The sequence below is a fragment of the Watersipora subatra genome, chromosome 8 (genome assembly GCF_963576615.1).
Source record: "Watersipora subatra chromosome 8, tzWatSuba1.1, whole genome shotgun sequence".
NCBI lineage: Eukaryota > Metazoa > Bryozoa > Gymnolaemata > Cheilostomatida > Watersiporidae > Watersipora > Watersipora subatra.
The window spans coordinates 63,963,551-63,989,263 of NC_088715.1; the positions used below are offsets into that span (position 1 = coordinate 63,963,551).

The 25,713-nt window shown below is 37.2% G+C and overlaps 1 protein-coding gene across 3 annotated transcripts in view; it reads left to right on the forward strand.

Moving 5' to 3' along the window:
• Positions 1-25,713, forward strand: part of LOC137401624 (uncharacterized) — a 128,453-nt gene that overhangs the window by 93,737 nt on the left and 9,003 nt on the right. For 2 of the 3 annotated variants that reach the window (XM_068088060.1, XM_068088061.1), the window contains exons 2-9: positions 10,723-10,859; positions 11,421-11,633; positions 13,783-13,855; positions 15,776-15,902; positions 16,394-16,514; positions 16,999-17,057; positions 21,457-21,575; positions 25,250-25,332. In XM_068088060.1, coding sequence (XP_067944161.1) covers positions 10,730-10,859; positions 11,421-11,633; positions 13,783-13,855; positions 15,776-15,902; positions 16,394-16,514; positions 16,999-17,057; positions 21,457-21,575; positions 25,250-25,332 — 925 coding nt within the window. In that variant the 5' untranslated portion in view covers positions 10,723-10,729. The remainder of the gene's footprint in view (positions 1-10,722; positions 10,860-11,420; positions 11,634-13,782; positions 13,856-15,775; positions 15,903-16,393; positions 16,515-16,998; positions 17,058-21,456; positions 21,576-25,249; positions 25,333-25,713) is intronic. The other variant, XM_068088062.1, reaches the window with a different exon arrangement.

Consider the following 25,713-nt stretch of genomic DNA (forward strand, 5'->3'; position numbering starts at 1 on the left):
GCGCGCATTTAGTTGAGCAGAGCAAATAGCCGTATGCTCCTAGGCTGGTGAAATTTCCTTTGTTAATTAAAAGCTGAATGAAACTACAGGCACTCTCTTATCTTTATTTATTAGTAGAGATCTTGCCAAGTAAACGCCGGCAAATCTCTTTACGATACGTATGTAAAGTTCAAACAAAGTTCAAACAAATAATTCGAAAGTTAATCGAGTTACGAACAACGTACATGCGTTCGTATGTACCGTTGTTCGTAACTCGAATGTTCGTAAGTAGGAAACCGTCTGTATCAGCTTTTGATATATCTTTAATGGTGATTATTCTAGCTGAACTAGTACAAAGTTGAATAAGTGAAAGAAAAAGCAGTAACCCAAAAGATTATTCAAAATATCGTGAGGAACCAAAAACCAGTTTGATACATACAGAACAGATACATTGAGTGGACAACTTCTAATTATCAAACATTTATATTCAAGTCACAAACATCAACAGTTAGGATTCATGTCAGTTGTTGTTGCACAAGTACTATTAGAATTAAAAACCTCAATGAAAGTTGAGAAAAACGAACTAATTTGTGCAGCACACATAATACGCTACCAATAAAGGTGAATATCTGAGACAATTGCTTTGCCATTCAAGTAGAATCAGGGCAACCCCTTGTAATAAAAAAGTGGATGATAAGTACGACACTGAGTTTCCACCATTGTCGTCGCAGGACAAAACCCTTAAAATAGAAATGATAGCCCTGAAAAGGGCCGAGGTGGTTGGTGGGACTACTGGCACTCAAAAATCGATTTTTTACTGGTGAGTCCAGTAGCCCGAGAGGGTCACTGTCGTCTCCGATAGGGTCTACTGATGGGTGAACGATCTTGGGCTCCACTTCATGCTGTGGAGTAGGGCAAGCGTCACGGGCTGGCCTCCAGTATGGCCGTTGGTCCTGCCGTGGCCTTTTGTAGCGTTGCCCTCGGTGATGGTGTTGGCAACGGGGTGAACACGCCCTCGGTCTCTGGGGTTCAGTCTGGGTAGACTGTGTTCTTCGGTGCTCAGCAGAAGAGGCTGGGTGGTGAACACCTCATCACAGGAGGAGCAGCGGTGTCTGTGTAGCCTACACGAGCGTGCCTCTCTAGGTCACGCTCTTTGTTGCAAGAAAAATCGCAAATGGTACACGAGTGCTTCATGCTTGTAAAAGCGAATGAACTGTCAACCAGTGTGTACTCGTATTTATAGACAGTCAGCATGCGTGAGAGAGTTGATGACCTCTTTTCTAAGCCTATAATCCGGCAGCTTCAAATTGCTGACTCAACGGATCTATATTACATTCGTCGCAATTCAGACAAATTTGAATAGTCATTTATAAGGCGCACGCTTAACACTTGTTCAATGTAGAGTGTATGTATGTGTGATACTAGCAATTTTTTATGTTAACCATTTATTACCATATTGTTTTAAGATTTGCATGCTACTATACAAACACGAAAAAAATGTATTAATACTCGTATTACATGATTAGTTAGTGACACATGTTATCGTTTTTGTATTCGAAATATGTTATTGTGGAATTGGTTGACCTAATTACTGTGCAGCCAATCAATTGTAGATTTTTCTCTGGGATTGCTATATAACCTGTCAGTTTTATCATTGCTGGTGTGTTACTGCTTGGTACTGAGAGATATAACACTAATAAAGATACTGTGTTCTTTACAATAAGCTCTGCTTGATTTTCAAAAGCAAATAGTGTATAAAATTCTTGTCACTGTTTCTGACTTTAGCATTGTGATATTAGCCAGCGTATTATAGCTGCATTCACTATAAGTGCTATTGACCGAACATCAAGAATTATTGTGCTTGGCTTGCTAGGGTGTAATAGTTGGGAAAAGACACCATCGAGTCTGTTTATCGGCTCACTATCGAGTCTGTTTATCGTCTCACCCACGAGTCTGTTTATCGGCTCACCCACGAGTCTGTCTATCGGCTCACCATCGAGTCTGTTTATCGGCTCACTCTCGAGTCTGTTTATCGGCTCACTCTTGAGTCTGTTTATCGGGTCACTCTCAAGTCTGTTTATTGGCTCACTTCCGAGTCTGTTTATCGGCTCACCCGCGAGTCTGTTTATCGGCTCATCCTCGAGTCTGTTTATCGGCTCACCCATGAGTCTGCTCATCAACTCATCGAGTTTGCGTGAACTCGCTTTTGAGTTGGGAGTTGTCCATCCTTGTTGAGTAGAATTTACTTCACCCTGAACCAGCCTAGGCACCTTCAATTTAACTATACTACCAGCGTAAAAGCCGGTAGTTGTTTAATACCGACTCACTATCGCACAGCCGATAGCAGACTATTGATATACCAACGCAACCCCAGCAAGAGCCGACAACTCAGACTATTTATCACAGCCGATAGCAGACTCTGTATATTAGTGCACCTCAACAGGAGCCGAAAAATCAGACTCTATATAACAGCTGATAGCAGACTGTATATACATGTATACCAGCGCAACCCCTGCAAAAGCCTATAATACAGACTATGTATAATAGCCGATAGCAAAATGTGTATATACCAGTGTAACTCCAACAAGAGCCGGCAAATCAGACTATATAACAGCCGATAGCAAACTGTGTATGTACTAGCACACCCTTTAAGCTGTCTAAGTTACAAAAGAAGATGTGTTGTACTTGAATAAATTTATTATAATATCATAGTATGTCTCACCATACTAGCCAAATTCTGACTGCTCAAACGCAAAAACAACTGTTTATATAAGCAAGCAGGAGCAAACACAACATATGATTGGTGGTTACAAGTGTGCTATATTCGTGTTATGCTACACTGCATTGTATAATACTAGGAGTTGTGTACCTCCGGTTTTTGTGTTAAAGGACGTCATGTGAATACAGGAAGTTGCGATCATGGCAATGGCTACTTCTTTATTATCAGTGTTCACGTCCTGAATAAATAATCTCCTACCATCTAACTAGTAACAACTACACAAGGTGGCAGCGGTGTTTGCATCATGTCTGACGAAGAGGGGGAAGCCGGTGATGCTGATGAACGAACGGTGGAGCCATTAAGAGTGTATTATTCTGCACCCAAGCTGTATCCACCTGACAAATTTGACTTTGCCGAACCTGCCGGTTGAACGAGATGGTATAGTAGATGAAGGAGGTATAGAGAAGCGAGCAGTTTAGGTACTAGACCTCAGCGTGAACAGATTAACACTCTTATACGTTAGGGGAGAAAGCAGAGGATGTAGTGCTTAGCCGTGGAATAGAAGAAACTGACTACGATTCTGTGATTGATGCATTCAATGAATACTTCGAAGTTAGGAAAAATCTCATTGTTTAGAAAGCTAAATTCAACAAACTGACACACGGTAGTGATTCTATAGATGTGTTTATTCACAATCTATATCGCCAAGCCGAGTTTTGTGACTATAGAGATTTACGGGAAAAGCTAATACGTGACAGATTAGTAGTGGGCGTTACTGAAGACAAGTTGAGTGAAAAACTACAAGCCGATGCAGATCTGACGCTAGATGACGCAGTGATGATAGCTAGACGCTTTGAATCAGCTAAACAAGCACAGTCAGTAGTCAGAGCATCAGCTGTAGATGTACATGCCAACAGAATCAGTTCACGACAGCCACAACATAGCCGAAAGAATGACACATCTAGCTCAAACCGAAACTCTCACTTAAAAGGACACAAATCGTCGAATACTGGTAATGTTAGACACAGGCCGACAACCCAAGGATGCGCCAATAGCTTTGACAACACTTCCGCAAATAATAGGGTTGCCTCATCTATCCCTAAAGACCGATGTCAACGCTGTGGAAAAGCCCCACATTCCAGAGACTCCTGCCCAATATTGAGATCTACATGTACTGCATGTGGAAGAGAGGCTATTGGAAGCAAATGTGCTTCTCTGGAAAATCTGTGACTGAAGTCGAGTTGTTTACTGGAGAAATCAAGAACAGCGATAGAAATGGTAGTAAACCATGGATGGCCAAACTAGCCATTGACATACAGGGACATACCAATACAGCAACATTTAAACTAGATTCTGGTGCTGCAGCAACTGTGTGTGGACCAAATGCTATATCCGCTCCATTGCAGCCCAATACTAAGAGACTAAGAGGTCTTGGTAACTTAGAAATACCTTGTGTTGGTCAAATTGATGCAATTCTTACACATGGTAACAAATCTATATCAGAAACAATTTACGTTGTGCATACTCAAGATGTGAACCTATTGAGCAAATTTGCATGTTAAAGTCTTGGTTTGCTTGCCTGTAATGTTGATAATGTTGATGATTTTGCGAATGGTGTTGATAATTTTGTTGATAAAAGACTTTTTCAGGGTCTAAGAGCTGTAAAGACTGAATGTGAAATCAGACTGACTGACGATGCCAAGCCGTACAGTATATTCGTGCCACTAGCCGTACCCTTTCCATTACTTGACAAAACTAAGTTAGAGTTACAGCGTATGAAATCTTTAGGCGTTATTGTTGAAGCGAAACAGCCTACGGAATGGTGTGCACTGATGGCCATTGTACCTAAACAGGACAGTGTTCATATCTGTACAGACTTTACACAGCTAAATAAGTACGTACGACGTGAAGTTTTTCCCATGGCAATCGTCGAGGACAGTCTCAAAACTTAATGGTGGTCACATATTTTCAAAACTAGATGCCAACTGCGGATTTTGGCAAATACCATTGTCTGCCAAATCCCAACATCTCACCACTTTCTTGACACCATTTGGATGTTTCTACTATCGTAAATTGCCATTTGGACTAAAATCAGCTCCAGAGATATTCTGCAGAGAAATGACAAAAATATTAGAAGGTATCGCAGGTGTCGTGGGTGTTGTGTGCTATATTCGTGTTATGTTACACTGCCTTGTATAATACTAGGAGTTGTGTACCTCCGGTTTTTGTGTTAAAGGGCGTCATGTAAATACAGGAAGTTGCCCTCGTGACAATGGCAATGGCTGCTTCTTTCTTATCAGTGTTCACGTCCTGAATAAATAATCTCCTACCATCTAACTAGTAACAACTACACAACAAATAGTTGAATTTTGTAGGTCAAAATGGCAGTTACTTTTAAAAAAACAAACGCCATTTACAAGTAAATACATGGTGTAAAAATTTTGTTACATTTTTATAATACAATAATTAATATGGGAAAAGAGTTAATAATAAAACAAAGAACTAACGAATATTCTTTCTTGAAGTTCATTAGAGGATTTTCTGCTCATAAGTCCTAAGTTCGAGGTAGCGGCTGCCTTATAACTCTTTTAGCGGGCGTATTTTAGCGTGTATTTATTCCAGCAAGCGTCTTAGTGTTCGTTAGCCTTTGAAACATGGCATAATTTGAATACTTTAGTTGGATAAATGAGCCCTGACTGACTCGCTAGTACAGTGTTAGCCTTCGCTCCCCTCCTCTCTTCAGCCCTTCTCAGTGCCACCAACATTTCATAAAGAGTTGTCCTTTCGCTGTAGTGATGAAAAGTCTTTTTCAAAAATTTTACTACATCGTTATGAAAAACGATCACAGTATTTGCCCAGTTTTTGCGATTGACAAGCTGTAAATATGTAGGGCATTAGAACAGCTTGGGTGTTGTCTGACCGATGTGACAAAGAACTTGCATAAGAAATGTTATGATTAGTCGTATTATATATAATTAATCAGGCTTGATGTTTAAAATCTTCATTTAGTTGTATATTATAATTTTGTTCCAGACTTATATTTGAAGCTAGAAAATGTATCTATAACATAACCAAAGCACAGTATGTACGAGTAATATACAGTTTATTCTTAATAATGCATCAGCAATGTTGATGATAATTAAATCAAGTCCGAATAACCAAGTACTTACTCCTAGGGTCTTGGTGAATATTATGGCCCTTAAAACACAAACGATCTGGATACACATAACCTGCAGTTAATAAAAGAGAATGAAATCACAACTCCAAATATATGGTAACAATCAATAAGGAGAGCATGACTCTTAATTGTATTACATCCACTTTCACACAACATAAATTGTTAGAGTTTCGCTATACAAAACTATTTAGATCCAGTGTCAATCCTTTCATAATTCACACAGTTTTAATCCATCACATAGTCTTTAAACCTCTGAAGAACTCTGCTGATTTGTGAGGATCGTCGGAGCAGCATTGACTCATTGTTACCTGCATTTGTCTAGCATTTAGTGAGGCATTCAGTTTAAACATTGGCTGTATAGGCTCTAACGTGTCTTCAGTTGGTGGAGGGTTGTTATTCATCTGTGGCACAGCTTCTGCGATAGGTTGAGTTTCAGATCTTGGAAGTATATCAACTCTGTTTCTCCGTATGTTGCCACTGCCTTCATTCAATCCTGCGTAAGTTCGGTCAGACAGTTCTTCTATCACTTTACCTCTGGCCCATTGATTCTTTATATCTATGCTAAGCTTTCTATGAGTTTAGGGCTACTAACTGATATAGGCTGTAGATCGTTGGTCGATCGATTATACTTTCTTTGAGTTACAAGCTTTTTCAACCTTTTCTTCTGTTAGGTCAGTAAATTTGACAGTTTGACTTGAATTTTTCCCATGGGAAGTACAGACCTGGTAGGCCGTCCAAAAATTCTTTCTACAGATGAAGTAGACATTCCAGCTGTCGGGTATTTCTATATTCTAACAAAGCCAGATAGGATCATCTGAGCGTTTCACGATTCAACCTTGCCATTTGACTCAGGGTGTCCTGGAGAACTGGTAGTTCTCCAGGACTTGAATGGTCGAAACCCCATTTATTACTAGAAGATGTGAACTCAAAGGAAGTAAACATTATCAGGCGGAACTATGTCTGGGATTCTTAATCTGGCAGATGTCTTCTCGCACATGCGAATAACTTTTTTTTGAAGAGGTTTCTTTCAGGTATTCACCTTCAATGTAATCAGTAAAGTAATCGACTATGGCGAGATTTTCTCTGTTTTGTAGGGGAACAGATCTATCCTGTCTTTACTCCGGGGAGCGGCAGTGATTTCATGATTTTGAATAGTTCATTTTTGTTGGTTTGATGCATCCATGACACAACTGTCACATTGTTCTGTGTTCATTTTGATGTCTTTAGACATCGGCAGCCAATACATATACATGTACAAGAATACGCAGAGTGGCAACGATGCCTTGATGACTAAGACGTCATTTTGCAGTATTTCTTTTTGGTATATCTGAGGAATAACGAGCTGAGATCCCTTGTAAACTAATCCACCTAGTATGGCTAACTGATCCCAGAGGTGATAGTACAACTTCAGATTAGCATCTAAGTTCTTGTGAAATGCCGGCCATCCTGTTGTGATGAGTAGACCAGCTTGTTGGAACTCTGAATCATCTGCAGTAGCTTGTTTAATCTGCTGATATGTTGTGGTAGAAACCGGTGCATTTTGTTGAGAATCACAGAAGTTGAGGTCAAGTATAAATGGTTCTATTTGGAAAATTTGTCCTTCGGGAATTTTATTGACACATGGTCCGCCTACAGGGCATCTTGATAGCATGTCTGCAGTAATATGTTCAGCTCCTGGCTTGTAAATTACTTTGGATGATAGCGTTGTAATGTCTAAAGCATGGACAGCAATCTTTGAGGCGCCTCGAAGAGAATCGCTTAATATTGGTACCAAAGGTTGATCAGCGTGGATAGTTAAATCCGGATTACCAAATACTATTGGTCAAATCTGATTGGCATACACGATCGCCAATAGCTTCAATTCGATAGAGGCATAGTTTTTTGCTATCAGTAAGACTTTGTGACGCGAAGGCTATTAGTTTGTCTTTTTGAAAGAGTGAACCTTCTAGGCCACCGGTACTGTCATCAGTTTGTACAATCACTAGTTTATTCACCTTGAAATACTGTAGTGTCATGTCTGCTGCGGCCAGTTATTTCAGTCTGCCAAATGCTTCTTTTTGGCCTATTTTCTACACAAGATCCTTATCCACCAGGCCCAGAAGTCGTTTTAGTGGTTCCGTCTCTGATTAACAGCTGGTAATGAATTTGGAGAGAGTTAATATAGCTGAGAAATTTTCTGACAGTGTCACTGTCTTTTGAAGTCGCCATGTCCAAGATGGCACTTGTCTTGTTTGAATCCTTTTTGACTCCATCATTCGATATGATGTGACTTAGGTAACCTTTTGTACCAATGTAACTTAGGTAATCCAACAAAAACTTACATTTCTCTCTCTGTTGAGTTTTAGGTTAACTTGTTGAACTCTCTCCAACAGTTTTTTAGGTTGGAGTTATGCTCTTTTGTAATTTTCTTCATTGCTTCTCTTTTGCTATATGTCAGAATGCCATCTACTACAATTAGTTTACTTTCAAGACTGGATAGCGCAAATGATAATCTTCTATGGAATTTCTTCAGGCTAGATGATAGGCCAAATGGCATTCAAAGCCACTTATACCTGCCAAATGGGGTCCAGAACGTAGTGTGATCTCTCAATTCATAATCCAATTTAACCTGTAGAAACCCATATTTTGCATCACAGTGAACATAAGTTAGAGCCATCCAGTTCAGGTAATGCATCTTCTAACACTGGTATGGAGAAATGATTCCTTTAATAGCTTTATTGAGATTAGTGGTACTCTTAGCTTACCATTAGATTTTCTCCTAGCCAGTTCGTTACTTATTCACCGGGTTGGGTAGTCTACTTTGTGCGCTATTCTATCTTCTGGCAATGACTTACATTTTTTCCTTCCTTAAGCTTTTTTCTCATGGATTGCTACATTGAGTATGAGTAACTTTCAAGTCCACTTCGATGTGACATCGTCTAGGTATCAACTCCCTCGAAGACTTGTTTTTGTGTGTCAAGAATGATGGTTAGCTTAATGTATTCAGAATAGTTTACAACGTTCACTCGTTCTCTGTTGATAGTGGAAAATCTAGATCAAGGGAGGCCTTTGCTGAGAATAAGCTTATATGTTTCGTCTTCACTATGTAGACTTCGAAGTGTTGACCTTCCATGGTTACCTCACATTTTCTTATGGGTTTTGCGCGAGTGCTGTTATATAATTGGAAATAAGACAGTCTTCTCCTGTGTTTTTGTTCTCCAAGTGATTAGTAGAATTTGGTATTGAAAATATTACACAGATCTTGTGTTTAGTTAGTTCTGAATCCATTTTTTATCGGTTTCCGTGTCTGTGGTAATTAGAAATGTCAGTTTTTTCCTTGTCTGACCACCTGCAGACATAAGAGTAACTTGTCTGAATCACTATTGTTGGCTGGTTGTTCAGCCATCTGATCAACATTGTGTTTCTTTTTTGAGCGACATATTGCTTGAAAATAATTGTATTTCTTCCATCTGTTACATTGCTTGCCATATGTAGGGGACCCTCTGGGAGGGTGTGTTGGGCCAAATTGTCATTGCAAGGTATCATTGATACCTAGCAGTGCCAGCATCATAAAATCATCATACATCTGATCTAAACTGCATTCTCTGGCTATTTTATGTAGCGTTATGATGTAGTTTTTAATGGACAGATAGCCTTGTTTTGTCGAAAGTAGCTGATGTCGCTTTATAATCTTGTTGGACATTTTAAAATAAATCAATTGTTTCACTACATCTTTGAAGACATCATTTAATATATTACCATCAAACTTGAAACTTTGAAGGTGTCTACTTCCCTTGATCCTATACACCTCAGAAAAATGGCGAACTTGACAGCATCATATTTCTCACTCTCTACGAAATAATACCCAAACTTTTCTTTGAATCTTTCCCATTGAGTGGATAACTTCACATCATCTCATGTGGGTTTGGATACCAGAAAATCCATTTCAGCGATGTTGTGTAGTTGGTAAAAGGGCAGCACACATCAGCGAGTTACAGAGGAGTTCTCACTCAGAGCACCATATTATGATTAGTGTTACACCAACTTTATACACAGTTTATTAAGCTTGATGTATAGAGTGGTCGTTTAGTTGTATATTATACTTGTGTTTAGATTTATACTTTGAGCCAAAGAATGTATAACATTTCAAAAACACAGTGTGTAATACACAGGTTATTCTTAATATACATCAACAATATTGATGATTATAAATTAATAAGGACAGAATAAACAAGTATTTACTCCTACAGTCTCAGTGCGTACAAACTATCTGGATAAACATTAACCCACAGTTCATACAAGAGAATGAGATCACAACTCCAAATATAAAGTAATGATCAGTAAGGAGAACATGACTCTTAATTGTATTACATCAACAGGAAATAGCAAAAACATCTTATAAAAAATAGATTATAGGTTGACTTGCAACAAAATTTACATTACAGTTATTTGGTATCAAAAGGCTCACCATGTCTTACTGTGCTGTGTTGTAGGTTCCAATTATGCGGAAATGTGATTACAAGCCCTTAAAAGCTCAAAAACGTATAAACTCAAATGTAAATTTTGTTGCAAGTCAACCTTTAACTATCATGAGCTTCCTAAAGGAATGGAATAGCACACTCCAAGACACTATCCACTTGTTTCTTTTTAAAACCCAATTCAAATGATTTCTTACAGCTGTCAGTATTTTCTTTTGTCATTCAAATGCCTAAATATAATGATTTACATCTCCTGGGTGTCAAGATCTTCTGATGAGCAGAAGTGGGCCCAAAATTTTAACCCAAAGCTGTTACTAGAAACTACATTCCAAGACTAATGTTCGGTCTCCATGCTTTTCTTCAACAGGATATTGTTTTGATTTCGGCAGGTTGAGCATGGCAGAAAAAAGTACTAAATGCAAGCCTTTGGAGGAGCTGCTGGAGGATTTAGAATGTCATGTCTGTTTTGAAAGTAAAGAATTGCAGCTTCTGCCATGTCAGCACAGGTTCTGTGGAGATTGTATAGGTAAGATAGGCACCTGTAATAACTCTTCCACCGTGTCAGCACAGGTTCTGTGGAGATTGTATAGGTAGGATAAACATCGACAATAGTTTTTCCGCCGTGTCATTACAAGTTCTATGATGATTGTATAAGATAAACATTTATAATACTGCTTCTACCATGTGCGCACAGGTTCTGTGGAGATTGTACAGTTAGGATAGTTCCCTATATTAATTCTTCCATTGTGTCAGTACAGATCCTGTAGTGTAGAAATTGTATATGGAGGATAAACATTTATAATAGTTCCTTTAGTGTGTCAGGACAGGTTCTATAACAGAACTTGTGTAGTTGGAATAGACATCTATAGCACTGTTTTTACCATATTAGTACAGGCTCTACAGAGATTGTATATGTAAATTATTAAAGTATATATTTTACGGTTTTGGCACATGTTCTGTGAGTTACCCATAGTGCTAATGGTTTTTCTATTCTCAGTGCTATCATAATACTTACTTTTGGGTGTTTTTTTCACTAATTCTCTAGTCTACATGTTCTAGAGGAGTCCAGCGTTCTGTTGATTTCTAGAAAACATGGTTAAGAACTGTAGGATGGTGTGCCCACACTGCCGAAAAAGTTTTCAGTACCCCAGGCAAGGCTTTCCTGTTGATCGTCTTGCCCGGAGAGTGCGGGAGCACGTTGAGCGGCACATGGCCAAGTCTGAATCAACTGAAGACGCTAACCAAGATGAACCCTCTTCAGACATTAAAGCTGCAGACCCACCTTCTGCTCCAGAATCAGGTCTTGAACTAGTTTCAAATCATTTCATGCACAACAGTTAACTATACTGTGTCAGTATCGGCAGCGCAAATTAAATTGAAATATAACGATCAACTTCTTGAATTTCTAGCTGTTATTGCAACATTATGGGACCTGAAAGTTAATGTCAGATTAAATAGCTCTATAATGCACTCACATCATCACTTTCCTTTGCAATCGTGCAACTGATCTAATGATGTGTCAACTGTGTCAAATTTTGAAGATTTTTTGCCGGATTAGTGTCTGTTTGCCTTTCTTGGTGGCTTTCCCATTCGTAACATTTATCACAAATGTGCCTTGTTCATTTATACATATAAATCTCAAAGTTTATGTGTGCGTGTACTTGGGTACTTTGGTATGTTCAGTTTTATTTTATCGCAGAGGATTTCATCTCGGAACTTCCCGTTTGTCAGGCAAATTCTTTACCAACTTAGCTACACAAGATTGATGGCTTCAATGGGTGATATATGTCACTATGTGGCTGAAAATACTGCTACCTCTTTCTGTTACGGCGCAACGTAATTTTATGTACAGGTGACAGTAATATGTCGACAAAAAAGGAGAATAGGATAGCTGCGCAATTGTTCATAAATACAAAGGCGATCGATTGGTGCAGTTGTTAAGCGTCCGCCTACCAATCTGAATGTCACGAGTTGGAGTATCATCAAAAGTTATCTTATATCCTAACCTTAGCCTCCTGAATACATATAGATGATGGCCGGGCAGAACCGCTTTTTATAATAAAAATATTTTGTGTTTTTTGCCTGATTGTATGCGTACAAAATAGTTGTTATCAGCTTTGCTTTGCAGAATAGACTTTGCTGTTAAATTTGCTCTGCTGAAAAAGTAAGAAAATCATTGTAAGTAAGCGTCGAAAATGTGCAGGCCTCATCAAATTGTTGTAAAATTGTCCCAATCATTGTCTACAAAAACAGTGTGATTGATCATAAAAAGGAGAAAAGTTGTCGATGCAAACCAATAGTGCTGCAGTTGCGGTACAGCTCACAAATTAAAAGAGTTGAGTCAAGTTTTTCTTTTTGCGTGGACAAAGGAGGGAGTTTGGAAAGATCTTGGAATGGATTAGGAAGTTTACAAGTATTTTACTGTTCTTGTAACGTAAATTCCTTATAACGTAAACGGTCCTGGAATGGATTATTAACATTATAGGAATGCCTACTGTATTAGTCAGAGCAGTAGACAACTAGCTTGCTTAAATTAGCCAGTGGCAATGTGCCAAGCTAATAGCAAGTGGCATTGTTTATAAGCTGAGTTTATAAGTGTGGCACTGCTATCACTGTTTATAAGCTGATTTTTAATACCCGTGCAATGCCGGGCATTCCACTAGTTGAATGGCTATAATAAACAATGGGTGTTTTTCTCTATTATGCATTTCACAAAATGCATTGTCTATAATAGTGGTGACAACTTGATATTAGAGAAGGGGATACCTCCTCAGTGATTGAATTACGCTATTTGTTTGCATTACGCTATTGTATTTGGAGTAATGTGGCTAAGTGTTGATTCATTTTCAGAAGTGTAAATATTTACAAATGTGCTAAGCTCTGTTTAAGGAAAGACTAAAGAGCTCCACTAGCTACTAGGATAAGTGAAGCTTTCATACATTATGTTTTCAAATGCTAGTAACAACTTTTCCATTTCTCTCTTTTTTTTGGAACACATTTGCAACTGCGTTTAAACTTCTTTAAGCTACTCTCATTATGATATCATGATAAGATAGAAGGTATAGAATGCAATACGTTGCCTCGACCTTCCTCTATCTTTTTCAAGGTATATTTTCTGTCCTTTTTCTCTCATATGTGAAGCCTGGTTAACATTGATCGCGGCTTATGCAAAAAAATAAGAACTGCCAGACATGTATGTGAACATAGGCGTAAAAAGCTTCTGATACAGGCAAAAACGGTTGGCTAAAACTTTTTGTCCTGTGTGACTGGCAAAACCATGATGACACGTGATGATGTGACCAATGTTAACAATTATGACATGCGAACTCAGAACAATTCTAATGTGCAACAGGCTTAAAGTTCAATATATTTTCCGTTCTGTTTTCTTCTGTTCTTATTGCTGGTTCTGTTCTCTATCTTGTTGCAAGTTTTTTCTGGTTGTTTTTTAGAAGCCAATTGCCAAGGATGTAAAAATAAGTTGGATGCAAGATGTTCAATTTGCGCGGAGTTTCTCTGCTTTAGGTATGTGAGTTTTAAGGCTGCGCCCCAATTTCTAACGCGTCGAAAAACATGTGTACTAATGATGGAAGTATGTAATAAGGAGGAGGTATGTGGAGGTATGATGGAGGTATGTGATAAGCATTACTTTAGTCCTACACATATCCATAAACTTGAGTTATTTTCTTCATGCTGTTCTCAGCTACATATGGCAGTAATTAATCTATCAATGACCTACAAATGAATCCAGTACAATTCGAATACACCGAATGCATTTGCAATGAAGGCAATAATTCGGTTATAGTAGTCTAAGGTATCGCAGGTCTAATGCATCGCCACATCTGAGTTAACATAAGTAGAAAAGTTTGAAAGGTAAGCTTTATAGGGCATTTAGTATTGATCGTTTATCATCTTACAAACAGTGTAGAGTAGGATGTTTCCTGATGGTAAGTCAGTTGATGTATACCTTGCCGACAATATTTGCTGACATTAGGCACTTGGCCGAGCTATGGTCGTCCACTTATCGATTGTGCTGGTGTTTCTAGCCAACTGATGTGGCAGTTTAAATCTACTGTGAATATTGAAAAGCTAGAATCGGCAGAATAGTGAGCAAAACAGAGCTTAGATAGCTTTTAGGGGAGGTGTTTATATTTTGCTCTGCGCTGGGGTAAAATGGTAACATGAATGCGCTGGAGTGTGAGTATGTGTGGGAGTGTGAGTTCTGCGCTGGAGTGGAGTAAAATGATGCACTGCAACATTATCCTAGCTCAGGTCACAGTCATATCACAGATGAGTGTCCTACTAATGCTATGAGGTGTGAAAATAGTGTTCAGCGATGTCATAGATGTTATGTTTGTGGTTATGTTGATCACATGGCTTCTGAGTGTCCTAATCATTCTGAAAAAGACAATGGGGAATATCTACATCGAATATTTACCCAGAGTCAAGCCAATAAAGATGCGGCTGCCACTAAGAACATATCAATCAACCGTGTTGAATACAGATTACTAGCAGATACAAGCTGTGTGTGTGTGTGCGTGTGTGTGGAAAACATGGCTTATTGCCACAAATAGTTAAATTGTGGATGGAAATACCACCTGGTGTCTAGGAGAAGCACACCTAAAGATACAAACATTTAGCTGTTCTGTGAAGCTTCTTCACTTATATATGGCTGTTTTGCAATAATCGGCATTGAGGCTCACATTGGTCTACATATGTACATGTAGTTTGCCTGTCAATTCAGCTAGTGTACTTAGTTCTGGGGATGTTGATCAACGTGCCAAGATGTCGGTAATAGAGCAGAAGGAAATATTTTGAAAGCATTTCTCTAGTAGTTAATTACGTGTGCTTCAGTGCTTGTTTTGATGGAAGACATAGGACTGTGTCTTGGAAGTGAAACGATGGAAACCCTGTTCTAACAATAAGTGTGGAGAATATGAAATGCATGTAAATAAGAAGTGTAGGCAGTTGTATGATCAAAGTGATGAGGCTTCATGGTGTTGTTGGTGAAGTAGGAGGTATGATAAACATGTTGGCCTCTTTTCAACCTAACAAGAAAGGAAAAATTAAGGACTAGCCTTGGACTACAATAGAAAGTTGATTAAGTTTGTTAGTTGTAATTCAGGACTAAACATGGCGGTGTGTTAGGAAAAGTTGCAGAGGCAAATAGGGCCTAACTGTTATTTTCTCAATTTGAAAAGGTTTTGATACTTATACTGCTCGCACTTTCCTTTGTACAGTTTTTATTAGATTTGGATCTCAAGGTGTGTTAGATATGTTATTATATGTTGTAATGTAGTTAAGGAAATAGCAATTTAAGGATTATGAAAATTCCAACAGTACATAGAATCTGAACTGAGTTCGCAAGCATGAATATTTATATACATAAAGAAAGGTCCGAGTTTTAAAATGTCGATGACATTTTAAATGCAAACTTTTGTACAGATGTTTGGCCATGTCCAAGTGTGATAAGAAAGAAGGTGACACACGACATGAACCAGTAGAACATCAATACGTCGTTGATGAGGCAGACAATATCCTCAGCACATGGAGATACAACGTCGACAAAGAGGTATGTTATCTTGTGATGTATCTTACCTTGTAAGAAAGACTGGTAGAGGGGCACTTATTGTAGTAAATAAGTGTCATAAATAGAACTGATATCTAAAACTGTAAGAGAGTTTTTGAGTTAGCTAAAAACAGCTGCACGTTTTAGCACAACTGACATCTTAATGTCAAATTCAAGAACCAAAACAAGGGAATGTCTGCGAGCTAAACAAATAGTAGAAATGCTGGTATAATCTAAACTTGAGACAGACAATAGCTGAAGATATTATTGAATACCTCTCTCTCTCTCTTTCTCCCTCTCTATCGGTTAATCGAAACCTGAAACAGACAATTGATATCCTGAACCAAAATTAAAACCTAATTAAGTTTATTATCATTATTGATAAATATTTTTGCTAATATTGACCTTGTGAACTATTTGCATGTGTTAGAAATGGTCAAGCTTCATTCTTCAAGTTTTCCTAGTCAGCTATAGGACAGGTTGTCATGTTATAGCTCAAAGAAATAAATACCAAGAAAAAGAGAAAGGAAAATAGTCTGATTGTAGAGGCAACGATGGACTCGATAAACTCACAGACGAACCTCATAGAGCGTATCCTCATGATCGAGCATATCAGTAAGTCTGTTGGTTCTTTACTCTACATTATGTCCATTTGTTCCACCTCCCTGCGCATTCTGCTTTTCTATTCCACCTCCCTGTGCATGCCGCTTCTTTAGTCTACCTCCCTTTGCATGCTGTTTATTCATTCCACCTCCCTGTGCTTATCCGCTTTTTTACTCCACCTCCCTGTGCCGTCTTGCTCTTCTTTCAATCTCCCCAATCATGCGGCCTGTTGTTCCCCCTCCCATCTACTTGTGCAGTCTGTTTCTGTATTTCTACCTACTCTAATTTTCTGGCATGCTTCCTCTTTTTGTCTATTTCTTTGTATATGCTGCCTCTTTGGAAACCTTTCTCAGCATATTGTCTCCTTATTATATATCCAAGTGCGTGTTTCCTCATTACTGTAAGTGTGTGTTTCCCGATTATTGTAAGTCGCTGAGCATGCTGTCACGCTATCCAACGGACTTGTGCATGCTACCAAGCCTTTTCTTTTCTATAGCCAAAGTGTTTGCTACGGGAGCATCATTGGTTCCAGAGCCTGTTGTCAGTCGTTCGAAGGTGAGTGAAAGGTGTTCAAAACAGATTGTCAAGGGTTTTCCCGAAACACAGGAACAAACCTACTACAGAGGTTGGTCTCCACTGCTCAACCTACCCACCTAATCATGAGCCAACCTTTCAGACACTTCATAAGTAGTAACTGTCAAGCAATTGATATTTTCAAAATGAAATTTTTAAAATGCGAACACTAATTCATCATTAATTGAATTGTTAGAGGAAGGTTTTTTACAACCCGTTTTTAAACCATGTTCAGGATATTTAGGCAAATTGCTCAAGGTCATGGTCACAACCACAATCAATTAACAATATGTTGTTTTTAAAAGTATGCTTTTACCATGCAAAAATAGAAATTGTTCACTGGGTTTCCATGCTTCGAGTGGGTTCGGAGTTGCCTGACTTCAACGAGTTCGTGCTCTACTGTTTTGTTTCAGAGCTGCTCTATAGGTCTTTCCAAGACTTGCAATGTATCCCTAAAAAAAACTTGTCAAAGATTGGATGTACGCAGCTGCCTACATTACAATCACACAGTATACAACTTCTATGATATGATTAACATGTGATATATATTGCGGTATTAATGTTATTTATGTCCAAGTAATATGACACTTTTAGTTGTTCATAAATTGAAGAGCATATAATATGTAATATTAGATTTCAATACATATCAAATACATAGACTAGCTTGAAGCAAAGATGTCCACTATTTAGTGGACATCTTTGCTTGATGTAAGCAAGCAAAAAGTTTGAAAGTTAGAGTGGCAAATGTTGTTATATGTTAGATAAAAATAAATTATACTTAATTATACTAAATTATAATTATTTAAAAATAAAATAGACTTTTTTATTACTTTATTTAAAAAATCATTTTTTATTGTAATCATAGCTAAACAGATTATATTTAGCCCTTACTTGCTAATTATTTTACATTTAAACATATTAACAGTTTTATGTTTTTTCCTAATTTATTTCAACAAAACACTTATTTCATGATATGAAATTTAAAAGTTGTAGTTGTTTGAAAAAGCTTGAAAACCTTTACAGCTGTTTTTTTCCTCTTAAATCATTTGAACTGCTTAAAAATATTTTCTCATGATATGAAGTTTAAAAGTTAGAATGGTAAATGTTATATAAAAATAAATTTTCTGTCCAAAGACTTTTTTATTACTCGGGCAACTCGGGTAGTACAGCTCATAGTTGATGGCAGTCGATTAGCTTCCCTTCACACTAATGTAATACAACCTCAGTATGACTATCTATCTTATCTATGAGTAACTGATTGCATTAACTCACTTACTTAACACTATCTATTCAGTGCCTTTGCAAGTCATGTAGGTATCAGGGGTTACGTGTATGTCACAATTTCCATTTCCATAATTCATTTCCATATTATTTCCATAACATTTCCATAATTTATTTCCATATTACTTCCATTTCCATAAAATTTCCATAATTTATTTCCATACTAATTCCATTTCCATAATTCATTTCCATATTATTTCCATTTCCATAACATTTCCATAATTCATTTCCATATTATTTCCATTTCCATATCATTTCCCTACTTCATTTCCATATTATTTCCATTTCCATAACATTTCCATAATTCGTTTCCATATTATTTCCATTTCCATAAAATTTCCATAATTCATTTCCATATTAATAACATTTCCATAATTTATTTCCATATTATTTCCATTTCCATAACATTTCCTTACTTCATTTCCATATTTCCATTTCCATAGCATTTCCCTACTTCAATTCCATATTATTTCCATTTCCATATTATTTCCATACCATTTCCATATTTCTAAAATAAAATTTCCATATCCATTTCCCTGAAATTATGGAAATATATATGTTTATGGAAATGGAAAAGTAAACATTTCCATAATATGTTTAGTGATCCCTGGTAGGTATTGAATTGCTTTAAATAATAAGCATATATTAGAGTAATAAACTATAATCATCATTTCTTTAATATGAGCATTAATTACTATCTTAACTGAAAATTCATGATCTTTGTTTAACCCTTCTCATGGCTGATGTTATTGATCTAGTCAATCACTACGACTGGCTAGCACAAAAAAGGGGCGTGGCCTAAACGCTCCTTATTGGCACTGGAAACGCTGGTGTAGTTATCACTCTAGGGGAAGATAACTCTATGGTTTGAACTATTCTAAGAAAAATACGTGCCGAGACTTTCCCAAAATGCTATAAATATATATATACTAGCTGTCCTACCCGGCGTTGCCCAGGTAATAAAAAAGTCTTTGAACAGAAAATTGATTTATATTTAACATATAACAACATTTCCCTTCTAACTTTCAAATCACATATCATGAAAGAAGTGTTTTGTGTAGTTGAAATAAATTAAGAGAAAAATAAAAACAACTGTAAAGGTTTTGAAACTTTTCAAACAACTGTAACTTTCAATCTGTTAGCCAGCACATTGCCAATGGAAAATTCTAGTAAGCCGCTTAATAATAAAATAGGCTTCTGATGGCTGTAAGCCATGACTTTGCGTCTACATTGTTGTCCAGCTACAATTATTCTAATAATTGCTATAGCCGGACAATCAAACCTAGAATACACATACGGACATACTTTGAGAAATACACATGTAGCATAAACCTGGTTAAACTTATAGCACACAAAAAAATAAACAAACGTCTTCATATAAAAGTTACTGTTGGAAATGTTGTATTAAAAATGTCAATTAAAAATAAGTTTTTGTGCAAAAACCTTTTTATTTCCCATGCAAAGCCGGGCATTTAGCTAGCAGTCTATATTCATGTATATAATATAAATATAAAATATATAAATATATATTCCAGTTATAGCGATAAATTTATAAGAATGAAAAACTGCTCCGCACTGGCATTGAACTCAGAAACAACGGTTCCGCGAAAAGGCATGCTATGCTATCTACTATGCCACACGACCTATTTTTGGTACTATGGAATAATACCTTTAATAAATCTAGCGGGCTTGAATAATTCTAGCACGTTTTCTGATCATGATTGCGTGAGAGATCATGATTGCGTGAGAGATCATGATTGCGTGAGAGATCATGATTGCGTGAGAGATCATGATTGTGTGAGAGATCATGATTGCGTGAGAGATCATGATTGTGTGAGAGATCATGATTGCGTGAGAGCGTGATGCGTAATGGTTAAAAGCACAGCTATTCCAAGCTTTGGCAAGCTAGCGGCTTAGCCTAGTTGTGGTGCACTTAGCTTCATAGACGTGCGTTCGTGGAATGTATGGGTTCGATTTTTGTGAGGTCCAATCTTTTTTCTTAACACCCAGACAGAAGGACTGACATGGCTCTTATTATAGCAAAGAGTTAGACTTGCTTACGTGAGTTACTCAAATTCATTGGGTAAAGAAACTTAGCCAATGGTAACTACATTACCTGCGAATGTTTATAAGCTGTTTTAAATCTTGAATGAATGTGTAGCATAAGAAGTGAGAAATGTTTTTATACAATCAGTTTTAGCTATGCTTCGAGCTTTAAAGTATTTGAATTATGCTGTGGCTGGACACACACAGAATAAACAAACACTTACATTTATAGGTTAGAATGGTAAATGTTTTTATTACCCGTACAATGCCGGGCATTAAACTTGTCCTGCATAAAGGTGATATTCAAAGAAGCTTTTATAAGCCATTTTTTCATCTAGAATAACATTCAAATTATTCTTTGACCTACTAGATGTATATAACATCTGACTTAAACTCTGGGATATAGATTAACATTCTAGTAATGATGATAAAACCTTCACTATAACAGTCTTGAAAACCTTCAAAATCAATTCATCAACTCTCCATTGTTGATTGTCATTCCAAGCCAAATTCAATTAGAAGATAACTCCTTGCTCACATAACTATTCCTATATTCTCAGCTGTGCAGTAAACCTGAAGGATGCAAGTACAGTCGTCACCTTTAAAGCTGAGATAAGTTCATGTAAACCTTTTGCCTTCTTTATTTTCGAAAAAGGGTTTTGGATATCAACGAGAGGACTTATAATTTCCATCCTGTGACATGTACACCTAGCACAGAAGTAGAATATACACACAACCTGACTGTTGCTCTGTTGGCTCAGTATTGGTTATATGCTTTTATCATTTCACTTATCACCACTCTCACTACTAGTACTTAGTATCCTTAGGCTATGACCTCTAGCGGACACGCTATTCGTAATTCCGTCGCTCTCTTCAAGTGTCTACTTTTTCAAATAAAAGTCGAGAAAGACTATAGGCTATAGAAACCTGGTTTACATATGACATACTTTCACCCTCTGATTAATAATTGATATGTGAAATGTTAATGCTAAAATTGCTACTAGTTCAACCAATCTTTGCTTTATGATTTAGCTTTGTGAATTCTTGTTCATAGGCAAAAGGCGAAGCTAAAGGTAGACCAAAAGATTTATCTATTTCCACAGAAGAGACGAGCCGCCAGAAGCTCGCCGATGAGATTGAGAAGCGGCTGGGTAAATCAGAGACACAGAAGAGGTTCGGGTTATTTCAATTTACTCTCTTTCGCTATTGTGTGGATACATTAAATCTGGATGAGTATTTTACTTCATGTTGATATGTTGTATAAGGGTGTCATAGATGTACTTTACTCCATGTTGATATGTTGTATAAGGGTGTCATAGATGTACTTTACTTCATGTTGATATGTTGTATAAGAGTGTCATAGATGTACTTTACTTCATGTTGATATGTTGTATAAGGGTGTCATAGATGTACTTTACTTCATGTTGATATATTGTATAAGAGTGTCATAGATGTACTTTACTTCATGTTGATATGTTGTATAAGGGTGTCATAGATGTACTTTACCTCATGTTGATATGTTGTATGAGGGTGTCATAGATGTACTTTATCTCATGTTGATATGTTGTATAAGGGTGTCATAGATGTACTTTACTTCATGTTGATATGTTGTATAAGGGTGTCATAGAACTACTGCCAGCGATGCAGATATATGGTATAAAAGTTTCATAGAGGTGCTGCTGACTATGTAGAGATGTTGTACCCTAAAACACTTATATTTCGCTAGTATTTAGTTTCATGAGTAGCATACAGAGTAAAATTTCGCTGCAACTTAATTTCGCAGATCTGATGAGAACGAAAATATAGTGATGTGAAAATAAATGCAGTAGAACAAACATAATTAGATTCCTCAGGTCCAGTTCACTAGTAAAAAAATTTTTTCAGTTTGGGACTAGTTTGTATTTGTGAACCGCGAGTAGAGATGTGTGGGCGAGATCGACAATGCAACTTGATCGCTTGCTGCTATTGGTTTCTTGGACTATCAATGACGTCTAGGTCCTTGCCGCCGTGACTGATGTGGCACCAATATTAGATCTCAAGTATTTATAGCACGCTGTGGCCATGGCTCAAGGTTGTTATTGTTTTTGGCTGGTAATAAAATTCATCACTACAATAATTATTATTTAATTTTATGACTTTCCCTACCAGACTTTCATCTTCATCAGTTACAAATTCAGTGACTAAACTAAAATCATCATCTTCCTCATTTGTCTTGGCTTTTCCTGGACAGGCCCGTATTCCCTGGGGCGGCTGGCTGGCCCCAACTTTTTAGGAATTTTTGGCGGCTATGTATAGTCAAACTCGGAGAACTTGCCCTCGGATAAAATGTAAAATTTTATCACGAACACTTGGTTAACTCGAACGGATTTGTTTGGTCCGTTCCTATGCAATGATAAACTGCTTTAAATAACTCGACCTCAACGTCATTAACTCGAACAGTTATTTGCCAAACGGCTACGGGAACAGTTTTTATCGCTGTAGAATATCACTTTATTATTTCAAGCCATATAGATAAACGTTAACTTTTAATAGTTCTTGGGCGTCATTATTATCATGATTGGCAAAATATTTTGTTAACGACTTTTATAAAGGTTTGCAAAGGTCAAGTTTTACCAAAGATCCGTTTGAAAATGGCCCAACGAAAGCGTAAAAAGCTTTGGATGAACTTAAAATAAAAGCGGCGAAATTGATCTTTGTTAAAACGCTCAAAAGAAAAAAGGTGCCTTTTTTCTGAGCGTTGCAACTGCAGTCAAGTTTAGCCTGTTTTAATCTGAAACGTGTCCTGGCAGTCACATCACCTAAAACAAACAAATCTCAAATAATAGAAAAAATGTTTATACTTTCCGATAAAATATTTTAAAACTTTACGTGAGATGCCCGGTTGAGGCCCTACGTGAAAGAAACCTGTTAAGGGGGCTGATACCGCCCCTCCAAACCCCCAGATGCTCATAACTAGTTGCCTAACATTAGCCGCCCAAATTTGCAACCAGGGAATACAGGTCTGCTTTTCCAAAAGAACTTGTTATCTCAATTTGCTTTGCCAGGCTGCTCAGTCGGCGTATTAGCTATAATGAGTTTAGCAGAAATTGCCCAATGAGCCCAACCACACACATAGGTTACCTGCATTTCTAATATGACGATTTTATTATGGATATCAATGAACAAAGCTATTTAATTTCGCGTTTTCGCTCGTTCGTTATAATAGTTTAGTTTCGCTCATGAAATTTTTGCGAGAGGATGACACCGCGAAAATGCGAAAGTTGGATGACGCGAATCCATAAGTGTCCTAGGGTATATGAGTTTCTGTTGTGTTCTCACTTTAATGTTCTTTATTCCAGTACTGAGTTTACAATGAATTGGTAAAAGATATCCCAAGTATATATATGTTCTAGCTGTGCCTCTCGGCATTGCCCAGATATTAAAAATCAGTTTATAAACAATGAGAAGTGATGAGATTTGCTTACCACTTGCTGGCAGGCCACTCTCCAGCAAGTGACAGGCCATTGCCAAGTGACCTGGCATATTGCCAATGGAAAATTCCACTAAGCTAGTTAGTAAGCTTCAAATGCTGGTAGGCAATGGCATTGCGTCAGCATTGTTGCCTAGCTAGGCTATTCTAAAAATAGCTATAGCCGGAATGCAGACAGATATACATGTACGACATACAGGCATACTTTGAGAAATAGATATAGATATATAGATAGAGAGCTGTTATAGCAAAAGTACTATCCTAGAATTATACATTAAGCAAGTAAAAGTAATCTGTAATTATTCCATAAATAACCAGCTATGTATAATATCGTACTTTTCGGACTATTAGCCGCTACTTTTTTCTGATGATTTGAGCCATGCGGCTTATACATGTATAAGGGTACGGCTAATCTGTGGCTTTTTCTTTCACCGCTAGGGTGCATTAACCAGAATCTCCGGTTAGTGCGCCTCTAGCGGTGAAAGAAAATACAAAACAATGCCTAATGGTATTGTTTCGTTAGGCCCTAGGTTAAAAAGCGTCGGTTAATACGAAACTGTGCCGTTAGGCACTGTTCCGTTTTAAACAGCAAAGTTGCTGACATATTAAAAAGCACTGTTTTTGTTTTTGTAAAAGCACAGATTTTCATAGATGTACTGATGGCTGTGTAGATATGTTATGTATGATTTTTATAGATGCACTGCACATTGTCTAGATATGTTGTATCTGAGTTTCAAAGATGTATTGCTCATTGTGTAGATATATTGTATACGAGCTTCATAGATGTACTTCACACTGTGTAGATATGTTGTGTATGAGCTTCCTAGATGTACTGCACATTGTGTAAATATGTTGTATATGAGCTTCATAGATGTATTGCACATTGTGTAGATATGTTGTATCTGAGCTTCATAGATGTACTTCACATTGTGTAGATATGTTGTGTATGAGCTTCATAGATGTACTGCACATTGTGTAAATATGTTGTATATGAGCTTCATAGATGTATTGCACATTGTGTAGATATGTTGTATCTGAGTTTCATAGATGTGCTGCACATTGTGTAGATATATTGTATATGAGCTTCATAGATGTACTGCACATTGTGTAGATATGTTGTATCTGAGTATTATAGAGGTACTGTACGTTGTATATGTTATATCTGAGTTTTATAGAGGTTGCACATTGTATGCACATTGTATGAGTATGATGTATATGATATTCATAGAGGTACTGCTGACTATGTAGATATGTTGTATATGATTTTCATAGAGGGACTGCTGACTATGTAGATATGTTGTAGATGATTTTCATAGAGGTACTACTGACTATGTAGTAAGTAGTAAGATCAACCTGTTACTACCTGTTATCTTTGCAGAGCATCTAAAGGTAAAAAGGGGAAGATAAACCGTTCATGTGAAATCTCTGATCAAGCCATAGCACGATATTCTTATGACTGTGGTGAGTGCTTGTCTATGGTTAAGTCATACCCATCTGCACCAATTGCAGGCCAAAGCCTTTTTTCTCTGATAGAATTAGTTTTTTGCTCAAATTTTTGGACTGACGTACATCCAGTATTTTTGCTGTGAAAGCTAGAGGTTTCGTTTGAGAGGTTCAACCCAAAATTCTTTGAAATCAGCAAAAGAATTTGCTAAATAATCAATGCATTTGGGAGTATAAAAATAATATATATGTTTTAGCATTATAAAACTTTTTTCAATTGATTAAAAAATAATATAAATAATTAATTATTATTAATTAATAATATAGCTTATTATTTGTTGACATGGTTTAGTAAAACCGGCTACAAAAAGACGCTATCTTCTTCTTTGCAGTTCGACC